The sequence below is a fragment of the Heterocephalus glaber genome, unplaced genomic scaffold, assembly GCF_053883595.1.
Source record: "Heterocephalus glaber isolate CG9 unplaced genomic scaffold, H.glaber_assembly_v1.0 deba00001720, whole genome shotgun sequence".
NCBI classification, from domain to species: Eukaryota; Metazoa; Chordata; class Mammalia; order Rodentia; family Bathyergidae; genus Heterocephalus; species Heterocephalus glaber.
This window is the reverse complement of record NW_028258433.1, coordinates 8,605,402-8,627,627: the sequence shown is the minus strand read 5'-3', so window position 1 is coordinate 8,627,627 and position 22,226 is coordinate 8,605,402. Positions and strand designations below refer to the sequence as shown.

At 35.1% G+C, this 22,226-nt stretch overlaps 1 protein-coding gene across 2 annotated transcripts in view; it reads left to right on the top strand.

The window, feature by feature from the left end:
• Positions 1-16,727, top strand: part of Sohlh2 (spermatogenesis and oogenesis specific basic helix-loop-helix 2) — an 81,004-nt gene extending 64,277 nt beyond the window's left edge. The window contains exons 11-13 of one of the 2 annotated variants that reach the window (XR_002398295.2): positions 10,547-10,605; positions 12,908-13,084; positions 14,760-16,727. Coding sequence is in view for 1 of the 2 variants with exons in the window: in XM_021266483.2 (XP_021122142.1) it covers positions 10,547-10,588 (42 nt within the window). In the remaining variant the exon portion in view is untranslated. Of the gene's footprint in view, positions 1-10,546; positions 10,606-12,907; positions 13,654-14,759 lie in introns of those variants that run through there. The other variant, XM_021266483.2, reaches the window with a different exon arrangement.
• Positions 16,728-22,226: the final 5,499 nt, after the last annotated feature.

Here is a 22,226-nt window from a genome sequence, read left to right as displayed (position 1 = left end):
TCTTTTAAAGAATGATACTAAAACCCAGACCAATGTGATTAAACCCCTACACAGAAATTTTCAATATATACGGTTGTCAAATGGCTTGTTTCCCTAATATGAAAAGAACTATTCAAATCAACAAGGAAAAGACAAGCAACCATAGAGAAAAATGGGCAAAGATCACAGACAACATTTTATGAAGCAACATAAGAAAAATAATTATATGGAAACATGTTTATATCACTTATTTAGTGACATCTATCAAGATATTAAATGTGCATCCGTACCCTTAATTCCATAGTTCCTATCTAGGAATTCCTTAGGAGATCAGGACTTCCTCCTCTTCCAGAGGTGACATAGGGGCACAAAGAGAGCCATTGATTTTCCCCCCCATCAGCACAATCTGCTCACCACTATCAGCTGAAAGCAGAGGCGGTAATTAGAAATAATAGTGCATGTCCCCCTAAAAGACCACTCTTTCTTTGCCTGTTTAATTTGCTTGGCACCAGAAGTCCAAAGCTGCTCTTGTCACTCTCCCACCACCATAGTTCTTCACATCTCTTTTTCAGAGCCAGTCTCACCTACCATGTATCCAAATGTTTCCTTGGCAATTGAGTCATGCACAACAGTACTCTTCGTCTCTCTAGAACCACCCTCCACTCCTACCTTGGGGTTATCCCCTCTTTACTATTCAAGAACATTCCTGGAGCAACTGTTCCCTCTCCTCTTGAATACTAGGTGCTCCTTTTACACAAGACCAATTCCATAGCACAATAAACTAGCTTAAAATCTCCCATTAAAAAAATCCCTTTTTTGACTTTACCTCATTTCCTTCTAGCAACTCTTCTACCTCCGTAAAGAAGAAAAAAGAGAAAAGCTGCTAGAGAGGATTGTTTTATGCTTGCTTGCATTATTTTCTCACCTCCCATTAAGTCTCTGGTAACCATTTTTCCTGAAGTATAATTAACCCATTGAAAGGTGCACAGATACTAAGTATACAACTCAGTGATTTCACAAAGTGATTTAACTATGTACCAACACCCAGGACAAGAAATAGAACACTATATTTTCTTTAATTTCATCAGTGGCCCATTGGTTGTCCATGAGTGTGTTATTTAATTTCCCTGTTTATGTAGTTTTTGTGGTTTCTTTTTGCCATTTCCAATTTCATTGCACTATGGTCTGATAATATGCATGGGATAATTTTAATTCCTTTGCATTTAAGCATTTTCTATGAGCTAGCATGTGGTCTATAAACCCTACAGAAAATTGGAATAGATAATCTTTATCTTAATTTGATAAAAGCCATTTATGACAAACCAACAGGCAACATCATACTAAAGGGTCAAAAATTGAAAAGTTTTCACTCTAAAATCAGGAACAAGACAAGGATGTCCACTGTCACTACTTCTATTCCATATAGTTCTGGAAACATTAGCCAGAACAATTAGATAAGAGAAATAAAAGGAATAAAGATAGGAAAGGAAGAAGTTAAATTATCATTATTGTGGGTGACATGATACTCTACATAGATGAGTATAGAAGACCCCAAAACTCCACCAAAAGACTTCTAGATTGAATAATGAAATTCTGCCATGTAGCTGGATACAAAGTCAATGCTTAAAAATCAATAACAGACTCACTGAGAGAGAAATTAGGGAAATCACAACTTTCACAATAGCATCAAAAAAAGAAATACTTGGGAATCAGTCTAACAAAGGAAGTAAAAAACCTTTGAAATCTATAGATAGTACTCTGAAAAAGAAGAGAATATCAAAAAATGGAAAGATATCCCTTGTTCTTGGGTAGGAAGAACCAATATAGTGAAGATGGCCGTACTCCCAAAAATTGTTATACAGATTTAATACAATCTTGAGCAAATAACAATAGCATACCTCACAGAATTAGAGAAAATAATCCTAAAATTCACTTGGAACCAGAAGAGAACTAGAATAGCAAAAACAATTCTGGGCAACAGAAGCAAGGCACAGGGCATCATAAGCCCTGACTTGAAATTACACTACAAAGCCACTGTGATAAAAACAGTATGGTACTGGCAAAAACCAGACCTGAGGATCAGTGGAACAGATTAGAAGATACAGAAACAACTCCAGACACACCCAGCCAGCCACCTTATCTTCAACAAAGAGGCCAAACACTTCATTAGAAGAAAGATATCCTCTTTAATATGTAGTTTTGGAAAAAGTGGCTTTCCACACCCCAAATACTAAAACTAGTCCCATGGCTCTCACCATGCATTAAACTAAAATTGAAATGGGGCAAAGATCTAAATATTGAAACAAACACTGAATCTGCTGGAAGATAGAATAGGTAGAACTCTTGAAGACATAAGTATAGACAAAGACTTTAGGAACAAAACCCCAATTACACAGGAAATATAAAGAATCAACAATTGGGGTCTCATTAAAAAGCTTTTGCATAGCAAAAGAAATCACCAACAGAGTTGAGACAACCCACAGAGTGGGAAAAAATTTTGCCTGCTGTTCCTCAGATAAAGGACTAATATCTACACTATATGAAGAACTAAAAAAAAAAAAAAATCACTCCTCCCAAATTTAAAGACCCAATCCAAAAATGGACATCTGAAATGAATAGACCTTCTCAGATGAAGTACAAATGGCAGATAAACATATGAAAAAAATGTTCATTCAAGAGATGCAAATTAAAACAACACTTAGATTCCATCTCACTCCAGAAAGAATGGCTGCTATCAAGAAATCAACCAATAACAAATGCTAGAGGGACTGTGGGGAAAAAGGAACCCTTCTTCACTGTTGGTAGAAATGTAGACTGGTGCAACAGCTGTGGAAATCAGTATGGAGATTTCTCAAAAAACTAAGATTAGAAGTCCCATTTGACCCAGCTATTCCCCTTCTGGATATCTTCCCAAAAGAATGAAAAGCATCATACCACAGTGATATATGTGCACCCATAATATAGCTGTACAGTTTGTAATACCTAAATCTTGGAAACAGCCCAAATGCCTTTCACCTGATGAATGGATAAAGATGTGCATTTTTGTAATACAATGGAGTACTACTCTGCTGTAAAGAAGGATAACTTTAAAACATTTCTAGGTAAATGGATGCATCTTGAGACCGTACTCATAAGTGAAATAAATCAGACACACGGATGTAAATATTGCATGGTGTCTCTGGTGTGAGAAACCAAAAGTGTTTATAAGGAAAAAAATGTTCAAATTGGAAGGGGAGCTAGGAAGAGGGGAGGAAGAAAGGAAGGAAGGGAAAATCGGAAATGAAAAGGAAAAAATAGAAACAAAAGCTTTTGTAAATAAGGAGGGGAAGAGGGATAAAAGGGCAGTAAGGGGAATAGGAAAAATAGATTTATCATGTACAGGTACAAGTTCCCTATTATGAATGTGATCATTGTGTATATCTAAAATGTACCAATAAATCTAATTTAAAAGAAGGAAATAGACCACTGTGCATATTCCAGAAACCTACTTCTTTCTTCTAATTCCTACCACTCTTCTCCCTAAAGATAATGACTATCAGTAGTTTTCATATAATGCATTATTTTGCCTATTTTTGAAAATTATTTTAGAATATTACTATATTTCTTGGTGGATGTTTTTGTGTGTGTGCGGATGCATGTGTGTGTGCTCTTTCCCAATATTATGTTTGTGAGATTCATCCAAGTTGCTATGATAGGGGACAGATCACACAGGGCCCAAGTCATTGGAAGGACTTTTTCATTTTTTCTGCATGAAATGAAGCCCTTGGAAGGTTTTAACCAGAGAGTAGTGAGTGACATTGTGTCTTTGCACTTGGAGGTTCACCTGGCTTTCACTTTGAGAAAAGACTGGGTTGGAGGGTGCAGATGAAAATGAAAGCTGTTATTCTTAGGAGGCTGTTGAATAATCAAGACACAATATTAAATTCTCTGGTTTTATGAAGAAAAGGCATTTTAGGTCAGTCCCTCAGTGGAGCTAAATCAAAGCAATCACAAATCAAGCTCAGGGTTGCACCTGCAATAATTAGGCCAGCTATCACAATTTAGGCCTAGAGAATAATTAACAATAGCCTTTGGAAACCACTGTAATTTTAAAAATAGGATAATTTATGGCTGAGAATAAATAGAAGCTTCAATATTTAAAATCTTGGATCTTAAAAGTAATATTTCAAACACAGAATATTTAAGGCAAGAAACAAGAATAATTTTAGCTGTAGGGGGGAGGAAGGTGTAGTAGTAATGACTTATCAAAACTGATTGATCAGCACTGTAAAAACAAGGATTTCCTGGGCATGAATAGTTGGAAATACAGTAACACATGATCTAGCTGTGAGGTTTTACATCATTGTTTACATTCACCCTTGTTATTCTTAGCACTTGAGGTATCACAAAGATTTGTTTCCTTGGTGACGAGTATTTTTACATGATTGGATAAAACCAAAGACTGCATGTGGTTAAGTTTTCATCTAGAACTGCACAGTTTTTCTTGGTCCTTAGAATTTCAAGCTGTTACTCAGATCCACTTATTTGGTTGTGTGTTGGTTTTCATAGCACTCTGGTTGGAAAAAGGTGCTGAAAGTCAGTGGATTTCAAATCTTAGCATGTGACAAACAATGCCAGACCACTGCTGTGTCCCATTCTGTACCTTATCCAGGGCAGTGCCCTGATGGATATTTTGTAGGGAAGCCTGGCTGCCTCACGTGAAATCAACATCAAAAAATTAGCGTCATTTCAAATATGATTGAACTTACTTACCAGTCAAATATCTATTGCTAATGCATCTCTCTGAGTGTTGTGTTTTAGCTTCCTTTGTTTTAGCTTGTACCACTTTCGAAGGGATATTCCCCTTTGGAGCAAAGGCATTTCTTCTTTTTTTACACGTTTAAACATTTTATGTTAGAACACATTTGCTTCAATAGGTTAACTAGGCATTTGTTTACATGCACCCAAGTGCTACATACCAACATACAGAACAGGCAAGAAGCAAAATACACATGGAGAAAGGATGCAGCCTTTTTTATTAGTACTCTATATTTTTATGATACATAATACATTTATTGTGGGCTGTTGGTACATATACATGTTACTTTTTTTTTTTTTTTTTTTTTTTTGGTACCCAGGATAGAACTAGGATCCTTGCGCCTGCAGGGCAGGCGGCTGAACCACTAAGCTAAATCCCTGGCCCTACATGTTGCAGTTTTATCCTTTTTAGCTTCCCTCCTCTTCCCCTCCTCTTTTCTTCCACCCCTAGATCACTTCCCATCTCTACAAAATTTATCTCCCTATTTCCTAAAATCTGTTATTTCACTCTTAAAGTATTTCTACTTGTCCCGAAGTCTCCATTAAATCCACCCCACCAGTCTTTTGTCCCAGTATGGACTTTTCAAGGTAACCAGTATCTTGTACCTTTTTGCCATTATACCAGGCACGTAGAAATTTACTCAGTTTTTATCAACCTTCTGAGGGTAATTCCTTTGCCTTTATCTTCTGACCAAAATAAGTGATTTAAATGAGAATTTAAAGCCAGGAGTCAAATGAACCTAAGTTGAAGTCTAGCACATGTCATTTGCTAGTGGGTGACCATGAGCACGTTCTCTTACCCCTCTATCCCTCTGTATCTTAACCTCTGAAAACGAGTTAGTAGAACCTACCTTGCAGTGTTGTGGGAAAATTAGATGATGATGCACCTAGCATCATGTGTTAGCAGTTACTGTTATTATTGGCCATGATAATATTATTGTTGTTCTTATTAGAGGCCAACAATAGATTCCTGCCACAAATCCCTCTGGGTGAGCAGCTGCTTCTGTATCTTTCTCAGGCTGCTGTGTTCCACTTCCTGCCTGCTCCAGGCAGAAATCAATACCTTTGATGAGAGCTACTGCTCCTGGGTGTGAGATGAGGCAGGGGGAGGAAGATAACAAGAAAGAAGATTAATCAGGGAAAAAGTATGGCAAGTCTGTAAATTTAAACACATGGAGTAGAAAAGGCTAGCATTAAATTAGCCTTTGTTCTTTTATATCTGGAGTCCTTACAAAACTGTCAGCTTTGCAAAGGCAAAGATGAGGTCCTCCATCTCTTCCAAGTCGTTCCACAGTGCTGTTTTGGGATAGCTAAGCTAGCAGCCCTCAATCTTTTTTCCCCCCTACTGATTCATGTAGATGGTTGCCATTCACTTTAGTGGTCACTCTCATGAGGATGCCCAAGATTCTGTAAAATCCCCACAGCATGAACAACAATTCCACCCTATTCTTTTTCCAGAAGGTAAGAGAAAGTGACAGTAACATAGGGATACATTTTACTTTTCTCCAATACTTTTTTTAAAAAAAATAACTAATTTTCAAGCCTATCTTTATTGTTAGTAATGCATTACTTTTGACACCTCACACTGTTCACTTTCACCATTTTGACAAACAGGTTCTGAATGTGACATGAATAAACAGTGATGCCAGGAGATGAGAGGAGGAGAGTGTAGGGACATCTATCCATGCTTTGAAGCACGTGTCTTGGGGGCCTCTATTTTCAGCTTGATCCTCTTGCAGGAGCAGAGATTTCTTGCCTAAAGATGCTTAAAGGTCTCTTCTCTTCATAGAAAACAGGAATTACTTGCTCAGTGAGAGCAGTGATTTTTCAGTGGCTGGCGTTCAAGAAAAAAAAAGAATAACCCTAATGTTTTATAATACCAACTTCTAAAAATAATATTTGACAATTTTTTCTACATAACAATAATAAGAAGATGCAGAACAGTTATGAAATAGGGAGATTTTGGAGAAGGATCCATATCTGTCCAAGGGAGAAGCAGCTGTGCATGGAGTTTAGGGGCCAGTTAAAATACTGTGTGGAAAGACCCTGGGTTAAAGAAGAGGCTAAGGGAGAAAACAAGACAAAAGCTGCTCTTGACTACTTTTCCCACAGGATTCCTCTCCCTTCCTCTTAGTAAATGGCAAATCCATTTGTTTCTAAGCCAGAAAATTTTGAGTCATCCTTACTTCTGTCATGCTCTCATGTTCTCCATCTGCTTGATCAGCATTTCCTGTCCTTTTTGGTTTCAAGACACTGTAAGAACCTGACACCTTCTTAACCAGCTCCACTCAGCAGGCTTTGGTCTGGCTACCCAGTATCTCTCACCTGGGTTAGTGTACAGCCTCCTAACTTGTCTCCTTTCGTCCACTCTTACCTTTATATGTTTTTCTTTACATACTAATTAAAGTGATCTTTTAAATATTTAAATCTGATTATGTCATTCCTTTGCAAACCTGCAGTGGTTTCTCATTTCCTTCTCTGAAGGTCAAAGTCTTTACCATGAGTCAGTGAGACCTGTTATGACTCTGACCCTTAGGGCAGCCTATCCAACATCATTTCCAACAGCGCTTCCCCACTCTAACTGTTTCAGTCCCAGTGTTCACCTGAGTGTTCCTTGAAGAAGCCTACCTTAGGCCCCTTGTATTTGCAGTTCTCTTTGCATGAACTATTTTTTTCCAGAACTTGGCTTGGCTAAATTCTTTCCTTCAGGGTGTTGCTCAGAGGCTTTGTTACCATAGAAATCTTACCCCTTTTTAAATGGGCACATCGGTCATTCAAACTTGCTTCGGCAGTCAGTGTTTGTGAGTGAACTGGCAATGTCAAACTGAAAAACTTCTAGAAGGCTTTTAAGGGCCTAAGATAGAAAGCTTGTTCTCAGAAATTTGTTAAGGTAGAGTTTTTGTTCATTATTTTCAGCATGTAGTTGGTTTTCCATGACAAACTCCTTTGTTTGTGTTTGTTTTTTGAGACTGGGTCTTGCTATGTAGTTCAGGCTGACTTTGAACTTTCTCTGTAGTCCAGTCTGACCTCAAACTCTTCGGAGTCCTCCTGCCTCAGCCTCTGGAGTGCTGGGATTACAGGCATGCGCCACCATGCCCAGCACTTGTTTTAAAGAACTAGTCTTTTAGGGACTTTTCAAATTTAAATCAATTTTTTTAAAAAGATAATGTTCTTATAACTTGTTTTTCACTTTAACACCAATTACATTTTATCCACTTTGAGTTCCAGAGACCCTTAACTACAGGAAACTGCTCAGGAAAGCTCAAAATCAGGCCTATTGCATTGATGAGAAAGAAAACAGCAAATTAATAGGCCTAATTAATTGGAATCTAGGATATTCATAAAGGGCTTTTTCCTCCACTTCTTCAAAACATAGGTAGGTGTAAAGTTATGTGGAGGCAGAGAAGTCATAAGTCATGTTGACAATTTAAACTCCTAAAGTTATTTATGAGGCTAGGGGTATTTATATTGACCAAATTTAATCACGCAGTGGAATTTATGCTCTCTGAGAATTCCCACGTGGAAATATGCATTTCTCATTGTATTCATTCAGACTTTTTGTATCTTAGGGGGCTGAGCAGCTGTTGCAGAGTCTGGTGAGCCCAGTTCTTAGGAAGAGGCCCTGCTGGGGTGGACACCAGGGCAGCTAGACAGTTCCTATTTGAGGACCTGGGAAGGCCCCTCCCATCACATTACTGCACATTGCCCCTGACACCTGCCTCCCAGCAGCTAGTGCATAGGACTGCTTAGGGATGGCCAGGCTGCACCTGCCACCAGCCACTCCCTCGCGCCCTGGTCCTGGCCATAGGGAGCCCTGGTGCTGACCTCTGCCCCTGAGCTTGACAGCTGAACACCAGGCCTGTGCTACCACTGTAGGAGGTGGCCAGTGATTTAGCAATTGTCTCCATCACCCATGCTGCAGGCGCTTGTCCCAGCTTTATGGTCAGCCTGTGAGCCAGTGCCTGGAAATACTCTTTACAGGCTGCATTTGCATCTAGAAACCAAACGTGATTAAAGTGGTGTGTTCATCTCTTGCTCCTGTGCTGGGGAAGGTGTCATAGCTCTGTAACATTCTATTTCCAGGAAGACGCTTGCTTCTTTCTTTGCCACCTTCCAGTGGCATCATTCTCAGTTCTTTTTCCTTCCCTGATCGTGGAAGTAATGATAGAGGTGACTGTCACAGCTGAGGATAGTTGTTTAAATTTAAGTGGTTTTCTGAACATCCATCACACTCCAAAAATTAAGGCAGTTTCTCATACAAATACCAGTACTGAGACTATTTTCATGTGGAGATATACTACATACAAACTTTGTGACTTTGGGAATATACACTTTCCTGGTATGAGCCTTAAGATGCTCATTTATAAGATGGTAGTTGTGAGAGTTATATGGAGTCAAATAAGATAATATATGACAAAGGAGTCTGTGAGTTTTAATGATTATTATAATGGTTTTGATTTTCATATTTGTTTTAATGCAGAGTACAGTGGTTAGGAGCATGACTTTTTGGAGTCATACTTCTATTTAAAACCAGGCTTCACTACTTATTGCCTCTGTGACCATGGATAAGCAGTTTAATCTCCTCATATCTCAGTGGCATTGTAAAAAGGAGAACAATATTTAAGTTTCAGGATTGTTGAAACATTAAGTGAGATAATGTATATTAAGCCCTTACTTTTCTTAACATATCATAGTAAACAGCTGCTTTTGTCATTATGATTATTTTGTCTTCATTCGAAAACATTACTGACACTTAGGTTGTTGGCTTGAAAAGTGAAAACTTTAGACTTTTAATCTACCTCTTGTTATCTACATCAGAATTTTACCTTTAGAAATAAATGTATGTAAATTGCCTTACTTAATTTCAGTGCTTAGAAAACATGTGTTTTGTGATAGTTTGAAAATGTACAAATATTAGTGCATTAGGTTTTTTTCTCAGCAGTGGATATTATTTTATTTCACCATTTTTTATATTCATTGAGTTTACATTTTAGGTATACATCCATCATTGGGAATTTGTACCTTTACATGATATATCTTGGTTCTTATTTTTTTCCTCATTTCTCTGCCCTCTCTTCAACCCTCTACCCCTCCCTATTTACAAAGACTATGTTTTCATTTTTTACTTTTCTCATATTTCTCTCTTTCCCTTCTTTCCTTTCCCCTAACCATCCTACTTCCCTTTCCCCTTTGGACCTTTTCTTCCTATTTCATATTATCTATTATACATTTGATCCTTATTTACACTTTAAGTTTCTCACACTAGAGAAACTATTTGATATTTACACATGTGTGTCCTATTTATTTCACTTAGAATATCCCAGCAAAATCATGGAAGAATTGACACTCAGAGACTGATGTTCCAAGGGAAGATTTTTCTCATGTGAATATCAGATTTGGTTGAAGTATTAAAAAAAACCCATTAAAACAAATGAAACTAACTTATGAGCTTTTGCCATTGTACTAAATGACTTCAAAATTAGGTATAACTAGGAGACTCTTGGAGGGAACTACAGCACTGCATTAAGATGGCAGCACCAGGAGATACTGACATAAGGCATGGCTTTAGTGTCCACAAGTGTTCCTTCTGAGGGCAGTGGGATCTCTTGACATGAAAGATTTGCCTCTGGGCTACAGGATTTACTATGTGTAGTTACTTTTGCTTACACCATATGGTTGGCTGTTAGGTTAGCCAGAGCTGTCTGGTTTAGTATCCCTCTGCTAGGACAGCTTGTCTGTTTCACGTGGCCTTACTTTCTTTCTTTAACAGGTCTGTTCTCAAGGCAGTTGCAAGAAGCAAGAGAACAAGTAATATAGTGCAAGTACAAGGTACGGTCAAAAAATATTGTGAATGTTTAAATTCTAAAAAATATATTACAGTAAAAGACACATTACCATTGATCTAGATCAAAATACCCCCCCCACTGCCTTCAAACACACTTATCTCATCATTTTTGCTACTTTCTGAAGCAGATCTTGAGTTGTAGTTAATGAGTATCTTTAATTGCACTGTTGCAGCTCCCTTAGCTTCCAGAGTCAATTCAAAACTGTTTACTTTTTTTTTTTCCACCAGGGATCGACAAAACTGTTTACTTTTTATGACAGTTTTGACTTTGGGGAAGAGCTAGAAGTTTTTGCATAGAGACAAATCTGGTGTTCTTTTTTTACAGAAGTTGTTGCTCATTGTGGTATGATCAAAATATATGGTCAGTGTTTAAATTTAAAAAGTATTACAGCAAAAGATACACTGGATTAATCCCACTCAAAATACTCAGAATATTCCACTTTGCTTTACTTTGCCTTGCTCCCAATTATTCTTGTCAATGTGTCTTTTACTGTAATAAGTTTTAAAAAAATTTAAACATTCACAATATCTTTTAATTACTCCTTGTAATCTTGAGACACAACTTCTGTTGCATTCTGTTAGTAAAAGCAATGAAATGGAAGGTCAGCCAAGAGAGAAGAAAATGGGAAATAGACTCCATCTCCTGATGAGAGGATGTACAAAATTCTATTGCAGAGTGTGAAAATGGGAGAAGCAAAGGATCATGGCCATTTCCATCATATGTAGTGCAGCTGCTTTGTTGCTTTCTAAGCAGTAGTCACTTGTGTTCCCACTTACCATGTGTGCATTTCTCTTTCCCCTTCATTATTATCAACACTTCCTGGGAGACAGTCATTTCTTTATCAGTCTAATAATATAAGCTAGGTGTTATCACACTGTTGTTACTCAATTTTTGTTTTGGTTGAGCATACCTTAACATATTTATCGGAATATAAATTTCTAAGAATTGTCTTTTCATATCCTGCTATTTTTTTCTTCTAAGAATTGTCTTTTTTTATCCTATTTTTTCTGTTGAAATGTTTGATCTTGATTTGGATGATTTTTATATTCTTATAGTGCCACTTTATTGCAAATTTCTTCTAATAATTTGTCCTTTTAACTTTGCCTATGATGTTCTATACCATAAACAAAAATGAATTTTAGGCAGTAAAATACATCAATATTTTCCCTTATGAGTTTTGCTTTTGTGACACAAGCTAGCCTCAACTTCAAAATCTTTAATATCTTACCCCATTTTTAAGTTTTAAAGTAATTCTAAAGTTTTCATTTCATATTTGGCTCTTTAATATATCTAGGACTTATTTCTATGTCTGGTGTGAGTCAGGGATCTAATTTTTCTTTTATATGGTAAGCCAATATTCATAACCCACTTTTTGAACACAGCATCTTTTCCTGCCAGTATTTGGTGCCATCTCTATCATATACAAAGTTCCCATGGATAAATGAGGCCATTTTAGACGCTTTGAAAATTCTTTCACTTGTTTGTGGTAACACTCCAAGTTAATTTATGGCAACTTTGAATATAGGTGAGTTTCTAATGAGAAAACGTATTTCTATTAGTTTTCAGGATTGCTTAGCCACTTGTGTGTACGTTTTTTTTTTATTTTGAACTCGAGTCCTTGCGCTTGTGAGGCAGGCGGCAGAACCACTGAGCTAAATTCCCAGCCCTAGAAAAGATTTTTTAAAAACATACTGTAATTTTTGTGCTCTGAAAATAGTAGCATGTGCATCTAGTAAGTGGCTGTTTTTCTTATACACATAAAGCTTATGCCTTCCGAGTTCATGATCATTCCTAGGCAAGGAATGACACATGCCCACTAAAAAGGATTAGGATTATGTTCTGCTTCAATGTGTTTCATCCCAGTACAGCCATTTCTGTAGTTCTTAAATGTTTCTACTTATAGAATATCATTAATATATAACCTTAAAAACATATGAATGTTTCATTAAGAGATATGTTACTATGCAGGCTATTTTTAATTAGTGCTTTAGGTACTTTTTGAGTTCTAAAAACCTCACATAATGTCTCATTTCAGATGTCTCAGAAGTTAGCCTCTTCATCTATTCAATCAGTGTAAATTTACTAAGGTTCTATGATATGGCTGTTTCTGCCCTAGATTTCAGGGATAGAATAAGTTATTCATCAGTTCTTTGTAAGAAGAGGAGACAAGGATTATTTTTATTTTATAGGTGGCAGACTAAGGCACAAATGATCTGTTTATCTAATTTGATTTAATACTGGTTACATTTTCTGAATGCTTACAGCAGTTTTATCCCATGTTGTAGGGTGATGTGTTACCTTCTCTGGAATGACAGAATTGAAGATGAAGAAGAGAATTGTTCCTTCAAGGCTGGCCTCATCCAACACAACACATCACAATCAAAATTTTGACATTCCACTTGAATTCCTACAAGGCCATTTGCCTCCTTCCTAAGTAGCTTTTAGATTGCTTCCTGAAACAGGTAAAATCTAAATTGGTTTTTGAAGAATGGAAGTATCATTGTCTAATTTCAAATGAGATTATCCTGTGAGACATATTAAAGGTCACAGGAAATATTGGAGCAAAAGGGACCTTGTAAGAAACATAGCATGAAATAGAAGAGAGAATGTTAGATAGGTTGAGTTGGAGCAAGTGTTTAGAGCATGTGGAGATGGAATGATGGTAAATAGCACTCAGGTCTCCTGAAACTCCTGGGTAGTAGAGGTCAGTGGGATAGAAGACCTGACATAAATTGCAATTATGTGCAGGCTACCTGTGCTTTCTCATTTCGATACTATTTCTTTTCTAGAAGTACCTCACATATAATCTTGTCTACACAGCCTTTTATAATTTACTACTTAGACTTCCATCTATATCCCCTGTACTCTATAAATTTTTAAATCATAGTGTCTATAATTGTCACCACGCTTGATTATCTGTTTGTATCCCTGAGAGCAGGGACCATGTCTTTGGCCTCTGTGCCCTCATCAGTTACCCCAATTGCTGTTATTTGAATAAAATTTTGTTAATGGACTTACTGATGAAAGCCTATTTTCTGTAGATTACTAGTATTCTTTATATTTATATTTTTATTTTAATTTTTTCAGACAGAGTCTTGCTATGTTTCCCAATCTAACCTTGAAATCTTGATTTTTCCTGCTTCAGTCTCCTGACTAGCATGTGCCGCTATGCCCAACCGAGGTTTCTATTTTTAAGTCTGTGGAACTACTGTATATTAAGAGGTAGTAACTTGTTCACTGATATGGCACTTTGGTCATTGAACTTTGTGATTATGTAAGAGAGTGGATATTGATGCAGAATGTGATACGATCCTGAGAGAAAGCTCTAGAGCATAGACTCAGGCATCAGTGGGGAGTGAACAATGAGTCAGATGTCTTGGACTAGTTCAAGCTTTGTTGGGATTTATAAGAAAAATATTTTCCTAGTAACAGAAAATTTTCCTCCAAAATCCATGTGCTTACATTATCCTGCAAACTTGGAACTCAAATAACTCAAAGTTGTTTTTAAAAATTTAGAAAACCAAGTAAGTCTGATGTTTCTCATACTTTAATTCTCTTTTTAGATTAAAATTTTTATACATTTCTCAGATTCCCTTTATAATATTTGTCTTGAGCTTTCAAAACATGTTCATTTGGATAAGATGATCCAACACAGCTGGATAAATCAGCAACTGTATCTTCCTTGAGATAAGCATAAATCATTCAAGTTGATTTTTATAAACTTGGTAAGCATTTACTGAGAACTTGAATCTAGTACTATTTTGAGGAAGAATAAGTACAATGAGGTTAAAAACAAACTAACAAACTCCAAAATAGTTACCTCCTTTAAAGAACATACTGTAGTTATGCTGGAGAATTAAGGCAAAAGCTCAGAAAGCAGCTAATAAGATGAAATAAAACATGAGGCACTGTATGAAACTGAATATTAATGCTGGAGGAATGAGGAGGAAGCAGTCAGTGAAAAGATTTTCAGTAAGAGTTAAGATAGTATTTTAGGCTTTGGCATCAAATAAATCTTGTTATGAATCCTAATTTTGTTATCACTAAGTAGACATGTAACCTAGGACAGGTGACTTAAACTATAAACTTTAGTTTCTTCATTTGTAAAATTGGGCTACTTACTTTCTTTACTTTCAGGTTATTACAAATGAAGAACAGAAATACAAACTTACATTTATAAAGCACAAATGTTTGCTACCCAGAAGAGCTCAAGGAGAGCTACTTTTGTAATGAATAAAATCAAAGGAACTGGGTTAAACTACACTCACTGGAAACAGCAATAATAATAGTAAATAATAGTGGGCCCTCATGTACTAGATATTTTGTTAAGTACATTCCATTTTGCATGTATTTTCCTATGTGATGCCTACAAAAATTATATGAGAAGAGTTTTCACTTACATTTAACAAGAAGAAAACTAAGATTCATAGAAGTTGCTTAAATTTCCCAAAGTTTCACAACTAGTGCAACAACATGGGATTTACACGGGTCCTGTATGTGACAGACATTACACAGGTTGAATTTACATCTAGGGTCAGAGTTTGTTATCTGAAATTTGAATGGGACTGCTAATATGTGCATACTTAGCCAACCTTTGGACCCTTACTTCACTTTTCAGTTTGGATATTATTTCACTGAATAAAGAGTTTGTTCCATAGAATCAGCTTTGTAATGGACTCCAACATGTTCTTGGACTAGATTTGGAGTCTGAGGCATATCTTGGCAGGCTGATGCTGTTGCTGATCTCAGCTCACTGTTAGGACTCACAGACAAAATCAGGCCAAAGTATGAAAAGGCATCCATCCTCTGGAGAACTCTCCTTAGTCAGTGTACCTGCCAGAGAGAACACATGTCCAGTTGGCCACTCATGGGAAACTGTGGATGAGTGTGAGGTATTTCCCAGGCCAAAAGTGAGAAGAACAGAAGTGTAAGAAGACACACCAATACCTAGTTTCCTACCAACATAGAGAAGAACAAGAGCCCTGTCTCCTAGTCCCTAGAGATAGAAAAAAAAAATCGAGCCAACTCTATTCAAAGCTATTGTAAAAAGAGAAGAGAAATAAAAAATACAAATCTAAAGTAATGAATACTCTTCCTCCAAAAACAATAATGAAAATGAAATGAGACCAAAAACATAGAAAGGGTCAGCAGAAAAGTACTAAGTAACCATCAGGCACAAAAATGGTCCAAAACATATATAATGGAGTTTCTGAGGGAAAAACAAAATAATATTTAATTTAATATTATTAATATTTACAACTAAATATAAGAATATTTCTGCAAATAAGAGGAAACTGAAGTCTGTTTACTAAAAGGAATGACCAAGTACCCAGAATTTGACCTGAAAAGATCAACTGTAATACACATCCAAGTAAAACAAAGAAAAGTCTTCAGGGCCTAGCAGTAAAAAGGTCACATTAGCTATAAAAGTAAGAGAATCAGGCTGACATTGTATTTCTCAAGAGCAGCACACAAAGGAAGGCAGTTGTGGAACAAGATTTTTTAAGAAACTCAGGAAAATACAGGACAAGGCAAGGATTTTTAAAAAAATACTGCTAAGATGTTCTCCAGGTATCAAAACTATTTCTTAAAAGCCAGTTTTGAATGTGCAGCACTTCAAATAAAACATACTTTCTGAGGAGTCTGCTAAGGGTGAGCTTATCCAACCAAAATATAACTGGGGAAGCTTTGGCAAAAGATAGTGGGAATTTAATATACTTAAATATAGGGCTAATATTAATACAAAGATGGAGATGTTGATGAAAAAATGTGTAAAGGTAATATGTTTTGATAAAGAAGAAATGATGCAATTAAAATGAAATAAGTGGTGATGAAGAGAAAAAATAAGATAACATTCTTTTCTATAAATTGACAGAAAATGATAAAAGCTTAAATTAGTAAAAAAGATTAACAGAACTATGACAAAATACAAAGCACCCTCTAGAATAAAAATAAAAGCATTCCTAAACAACAAAATAAATATTTTAAAAAGAAAATAAGATACCAAATAAATAAAAAAGCAAAGTAAATATTATCCATACAAAATCATATGATGGACTTGAAACCAAACAAATCAGACATATAAATGTGAGTTGATTTAACTCACCTTTCAAAAGAAAATGGTTTTCAATGTTGAAGAGTCATTCTGTTCTCATGTTTGTTGCAGTATTATTCACAATAGCCAAGATATAGAATCAATCTAAATAAAGAAAATGTGAGCTATCAATATAGATATATAACTTAATTCTGTTCAGCCATGAAAAAGAATGAAGTCCTGTTCAGCAATACTGCTGAACCTAGAGGACATTATGTTAAGTGAAATTTTGCAGGCACAGAAAGACAAATACTACATGATTTCACATGTGGAACCTAAAAAAGCTAATCTCATAAAAGTGCAGAATAGAATGATTACCAGACATTGGGGAGGACAGGAATGAGGGGATGACAAGAAGAGACTGGTCAACAGATACAAAGCTGCAGTTAGCTAGGAGGAATAAGTTTCAGTGTTCTGTTACACAGTAGTACGGCTAGGATTGACAGTTATTACATGGAATATTTTTTAAAGTAGCTAGAAGAGAGCATTTTGAATGTTTTTAGCACAAAAGAGGTGGTTAATATATGAGGTTTTGAATATGCTGAATACCCAACTTGATGATTATATAAGATATACATGATTGAAACATTATACTGTGCCTCACAAATAATGTACAATGATTGAGTCAATTTAAAAAATAAGAAAAATATTTTCAAATTGACTCCTTAAACAAAAACCAGCTTTGTTCTATATACAAGGAACATCCCTAAGCCATCTCTGTTTCAAGCTGGTTGGCAGACAGTGGGGTCTTTAGAGTCCACTCATTATTCTGATTTGCTGCAGACCTGCTCAGTCTGAATTGTGCTTTGGATCCAGATCTTCACATATGTTGAATAGTGCTGGGATAATCTTCTGATATTTATTACTGCTTCTACTGGGAATATTTAAAATGCTTGTTTTTCTCCTGTAGGGTCCTTGTTACAGAGACCCTTGGGGGGAAAAATCTGTCCTGGCTTTCATTTTTAGAAAATTTTTTTATCTTTTGAGTAATTTGTTAGTTTTTATCCTAAAATCAAGCATGAATCTTGGAAAGAAGTTCTTCTAGCTTGTATATAAAAGTTGCAAGAGAGCATCAATTCCATCCTAACAATGAGAAAAGATAAGTAAAAAAATCAGAAAACTGAAGATGCAAGGAGATCTCAATGAACTAATTCCAAAAAATGATGATTCTTTCCCAGGAGTCAAGATCTATGGATTCTTTCATCCTTGCGGAATGGTGGGAAGAGAACAAATATTCTATAGATGAAGGGAGGAGAAATCAGCTAGCTAAATTTTATTTAGGTATAAACAGTTTATTGTGGTGTAATTTATATAAGCTGTGCATATTCAAATAATATAATTTGACAAGCTTTGAAAAATGTATATACCTATGAAACTTTCATCACAATCAAGACAATGAACATCTATCACCCACAAAAATTTTCTCTAGTCTCATTTATGATCCCTTCTTCTCACCATCCAGTTGAAGGAAACCACTGATCTGCTTAATGTTACTAAGGATTAGTTTGTATTTTTTAGAGTTTATACAAATGTATTTATGAAGTAGTTATTATTCTTTTTATCCAGCTTTTTTGTTTTACTCATAATTATTCTTGAGGTTTACCCATGTTTTAAGTATCAGTATTTAATTCCTTTTTGTTTTGGAGTCTAGTTTATATTACCTGATGACAATTAGCTAAACCTGTAGAACAATGTTGAATAAAAGCTTTGAGAATTAAGATTCTTATCTTGTTCCTGGTCATAAGGAAAAGTATTTAACCTTTCACTATTAAGTATGTTAGATATACATTTCTAGAAAATGTAATTTACATATCAAGAAAGTTCTTATCTGTTACTGGTATACTGAGATATAGACCCAGCATGAATGAATGGATATTGGAATTCATTAGTACTTTCCTAGGCCTGTTAAATGATCATATGGTTTTAAGTTTTCTATTTTGCTAACACAGTTGTTAAATCAACTTTATATTCTTTGGATAAGTGCCAGTTGACTCAATAAGTCATGAGATGTAATCTTTAATTGTTGTGGATTGATTTCTTAAAATGTTGTTTAAAAATTTTCCACCTGTGTTCATGAATGATGTTGGTCTTTAGTTTTTTGTTTTTTTATATTTTTTTCAGGTTTTGATATCAGAGTAATGCTGTCGCCTAAATGGCCTTTAGGAAATACTCCCTCCTCTTTAATTTTCTGGAAGTTTAAGCATTTGCATTATTTCTAATTTAATTATTTAGCATAATTCATCAATGAAGCCATCTAGGCATGGAATTTTCTTTGTAGGAAAGCTTTTTAAAGTACAAATTCAATTTTTTAATTAAAAAGAGGAATTTAAATCATTTATTTCTTCTTGAGTGAGCTTTGGTAGTTGTATAAAGTTGCACATAATAATCCCTATTATTCTTTTAGTACCTGTGGAACCTGTAACAATGTCACCTTTTATTTTCCTGATAATGATAATTTGTGCTCCCCTTTTCACATGAGTTTTTCTAGGTTTACCATTTATATTGATCTCAAATTAGTTTTTTTCACTAACTTTATTGTTTTTTATGTTTTCTATTTCATTGAGTCCCACTCTGATTTTCATTTCCTTTAGCTTCTTTTCCTTTAGCTTCTTTCTCCCTCTCCCTCCCCCTCCCCCTCTTTTAATTTGGAAAGCTAGTTAGAAATACCAGTTATTTTGTCAGTTATTTGCTGCTTTGTTAGTAGGTGTAACAAGAAAAAAATGACAACAAGAAATACTATACATAGCTTATTGTTGAGTGATTTAAAGGATGTGTACAAGTTCCAAATTTAATATTTTGAATTACTAGGTCCATTTTTTACCAGCGTATTGGTCAGATAATTTGAGCAATAGCCAATATTAGGAAAAAGGAAGTAAAGAACAAACTGATGTATAGGCTTTGGTAATATTTCTTTACAAATACAAAAATCATTGTAACACCAGTTCTCATGACATGTTTGCTTATATTAGCCCTATTCCAACTATGAATTACATTGTGTTACTGTAACTCAGTACATTTCTTTTTTATTTTCTTTATCTCCTTACTTTATATTCATCTGTCCTGAAATGTAGTTGCTCTCTAGGCAGTTTCAATTGTACAATAATGTAGGCTTGATGGTATAGTAGAAAGAGTTCAAGATTTTGAGACATATTTGTTCCCCAAACCTTACTCTGCCACATTAAAATTATGAGACTTTTGAAAGTTACTTTTCCTCTCAGCATAATTTTCTTAATAAATAAAATGGAGCTAAAAATACTTTGTTAAAATTGTTGTGCGGTTTAAATGAAAGATACAAGGTGGCTGCTATATGTTAAATCCTCAATAAATCTTAGTTCTGTTTCATTTTATTATGTAATCTTGTGGCCACTTCCTTGACAACCTGCTTCCTGGCAGCACCTGGCCTTCTTGCTCAGTCCATCTTACTTTCTGTCTTAAAGCTTTTCTGACTCTAGGAATTGATTGTCAGAGAGAATCTACATCTGCCACGTGTAACCCAGACTTAAAGAAAGTTAAAGCTCTGGATATCCTTGATAAATAGGGCATGGAAGCTAATGGATAAATGCTTCTGAAGGTGTTTTATAAGCTTTCACCAATGGTCCAAAAAGACACTGCACCACCAGTTGTATTGGACATTTTGATGAAGTATCCTTGTACTACATTTTCATATTTCCCTCTCTTCTCTCCTGCTTCCTGGGATCACTTCCCAAAGAGATCACTTGTACCCAGACTTTGTTTCGGTCTCTGCCTTGAAGGAACTCAGGCTCATGAAATATCTATTATATATAGTATCTGTGCTAAATTCTGTGGAAATAAAGTTGAGGATCATTAATGACTACCCAAGAAAATTTCATAGTGTAATGCAGTACATTATGTTACTCTACTCCAGAGTACATTTAAAGATATAAATGTAATGTCAACACAGTATTTATACAGTTTACATTTATTGAATACTTATCAGTTAACCAACTCAAACCATAAAGGTTAATTTACTAAATATATATGTTAATCTAATGGAAGTTGGTTTGCTTTTTTGCCCAGCACATGTTTTGTGAGATTGATCTGAGTATAGGGTGCTGTAGTTCATTATTTCACTGCAATATATACTTTTCCATTATAAAAATGTATCGGATGTGACATCCATTTTTCTGTTATGTACACTTGGATTACTTATATTTTATGTTTTTGTGTTATAAATAGTGTTGCTAGGAACATTATTATACTTATCTTTTGGAGCATATATGCAAGAGTTTTCGTACAGTATGTACTTAGAAGTAGGTATGCTGATACATAGAATATGTTTATTTTCAATTTTACTGCATAATATCAAATAGTTTGAGAGAGTGGCTATAAAAATAAATACTTTTCCCAGCATTGTGTAAGATTTCTGGTTTCTTCACAACATCATCACACTTTATACTGTCAGGTTTGTTCATTGCCAATGTAGTATGTGTAAAATGGTACCTTGTGATTTTTATTCAGGTTTCTCTGCTAAGGAGAATGAACCTTGGTTCATGTTTGTTGACTGTGTTCACTCTTTTGGGAAATACCTGTTCTAGCCTCTTTGCCTATTTTCATACTGAGTTGTTGCTTTAATTTTAGTTTATGAATGAGACATTAACCCTTGTCAATTATATGGAGTGTGAATTGTGTTGACTTATAGTTTATAGGTTATCTTTTTTACTTTATAATATTTTAATAGATATCAATGTAGTATGTTATAATATCTTTTAGTCTTTGGATTTTCTGTGTCATTTTAATATTCTTGATGTCAAAAATATATTCATCTACAAATTTGTTTGTGTAATATTTTTTGGTTCACATTAAATTCTTTCATCCAGAATTGCTTCTTGATTTTGTGAAGGTCCAGGGTCTTATGTTATTTTTCCTATCAGAATAATCAATTGTCTGAAACACATTTATTAAAATTTTCCTCTTGCTCAGTCTTATCTGCAGTGCACATTCAGACATAAAACAATGTTTCATACGGACAGATGGTACTTTGGCTCTCTATTTTATTTCAATTTCTATTGTTAATTCTTCTGTCAACACAGCATGGCTTACATAGTGTTACCTTGACTGGTAAGGCAAGTCCCCTACTTCGTTCTTACAGAGTCCTGGGTATTTATTCTTCGCTGTTTGCTTTTCTGTGGACATTTTAAAATCATTTTATGAAAATTAAAACACAGAAAGATGGTTGGCATTTTCACTGGAATCACTAAATTAATAGATTAATTTGGTAAACTTTATATTTTCATTATTTCATCCATCCAACTCAAGAATATGGTATATATGTCCATCTGTTTAAGCCTTGTCTTTCAATAGTATGTGATGATTTTCCCATAAAGAACTTTACATATTTTTAAAAGTTTGTATTCCTAAATGCTTTATATTTTAATGATATTTTTTATTAAATAACTTTATTATCAAACACACATACAAAAAATTAAAACCACTCAAAGAAGAACAATGCAAGGGGAAAAAACCTACAGTAATATTCAAATATAGTAGAG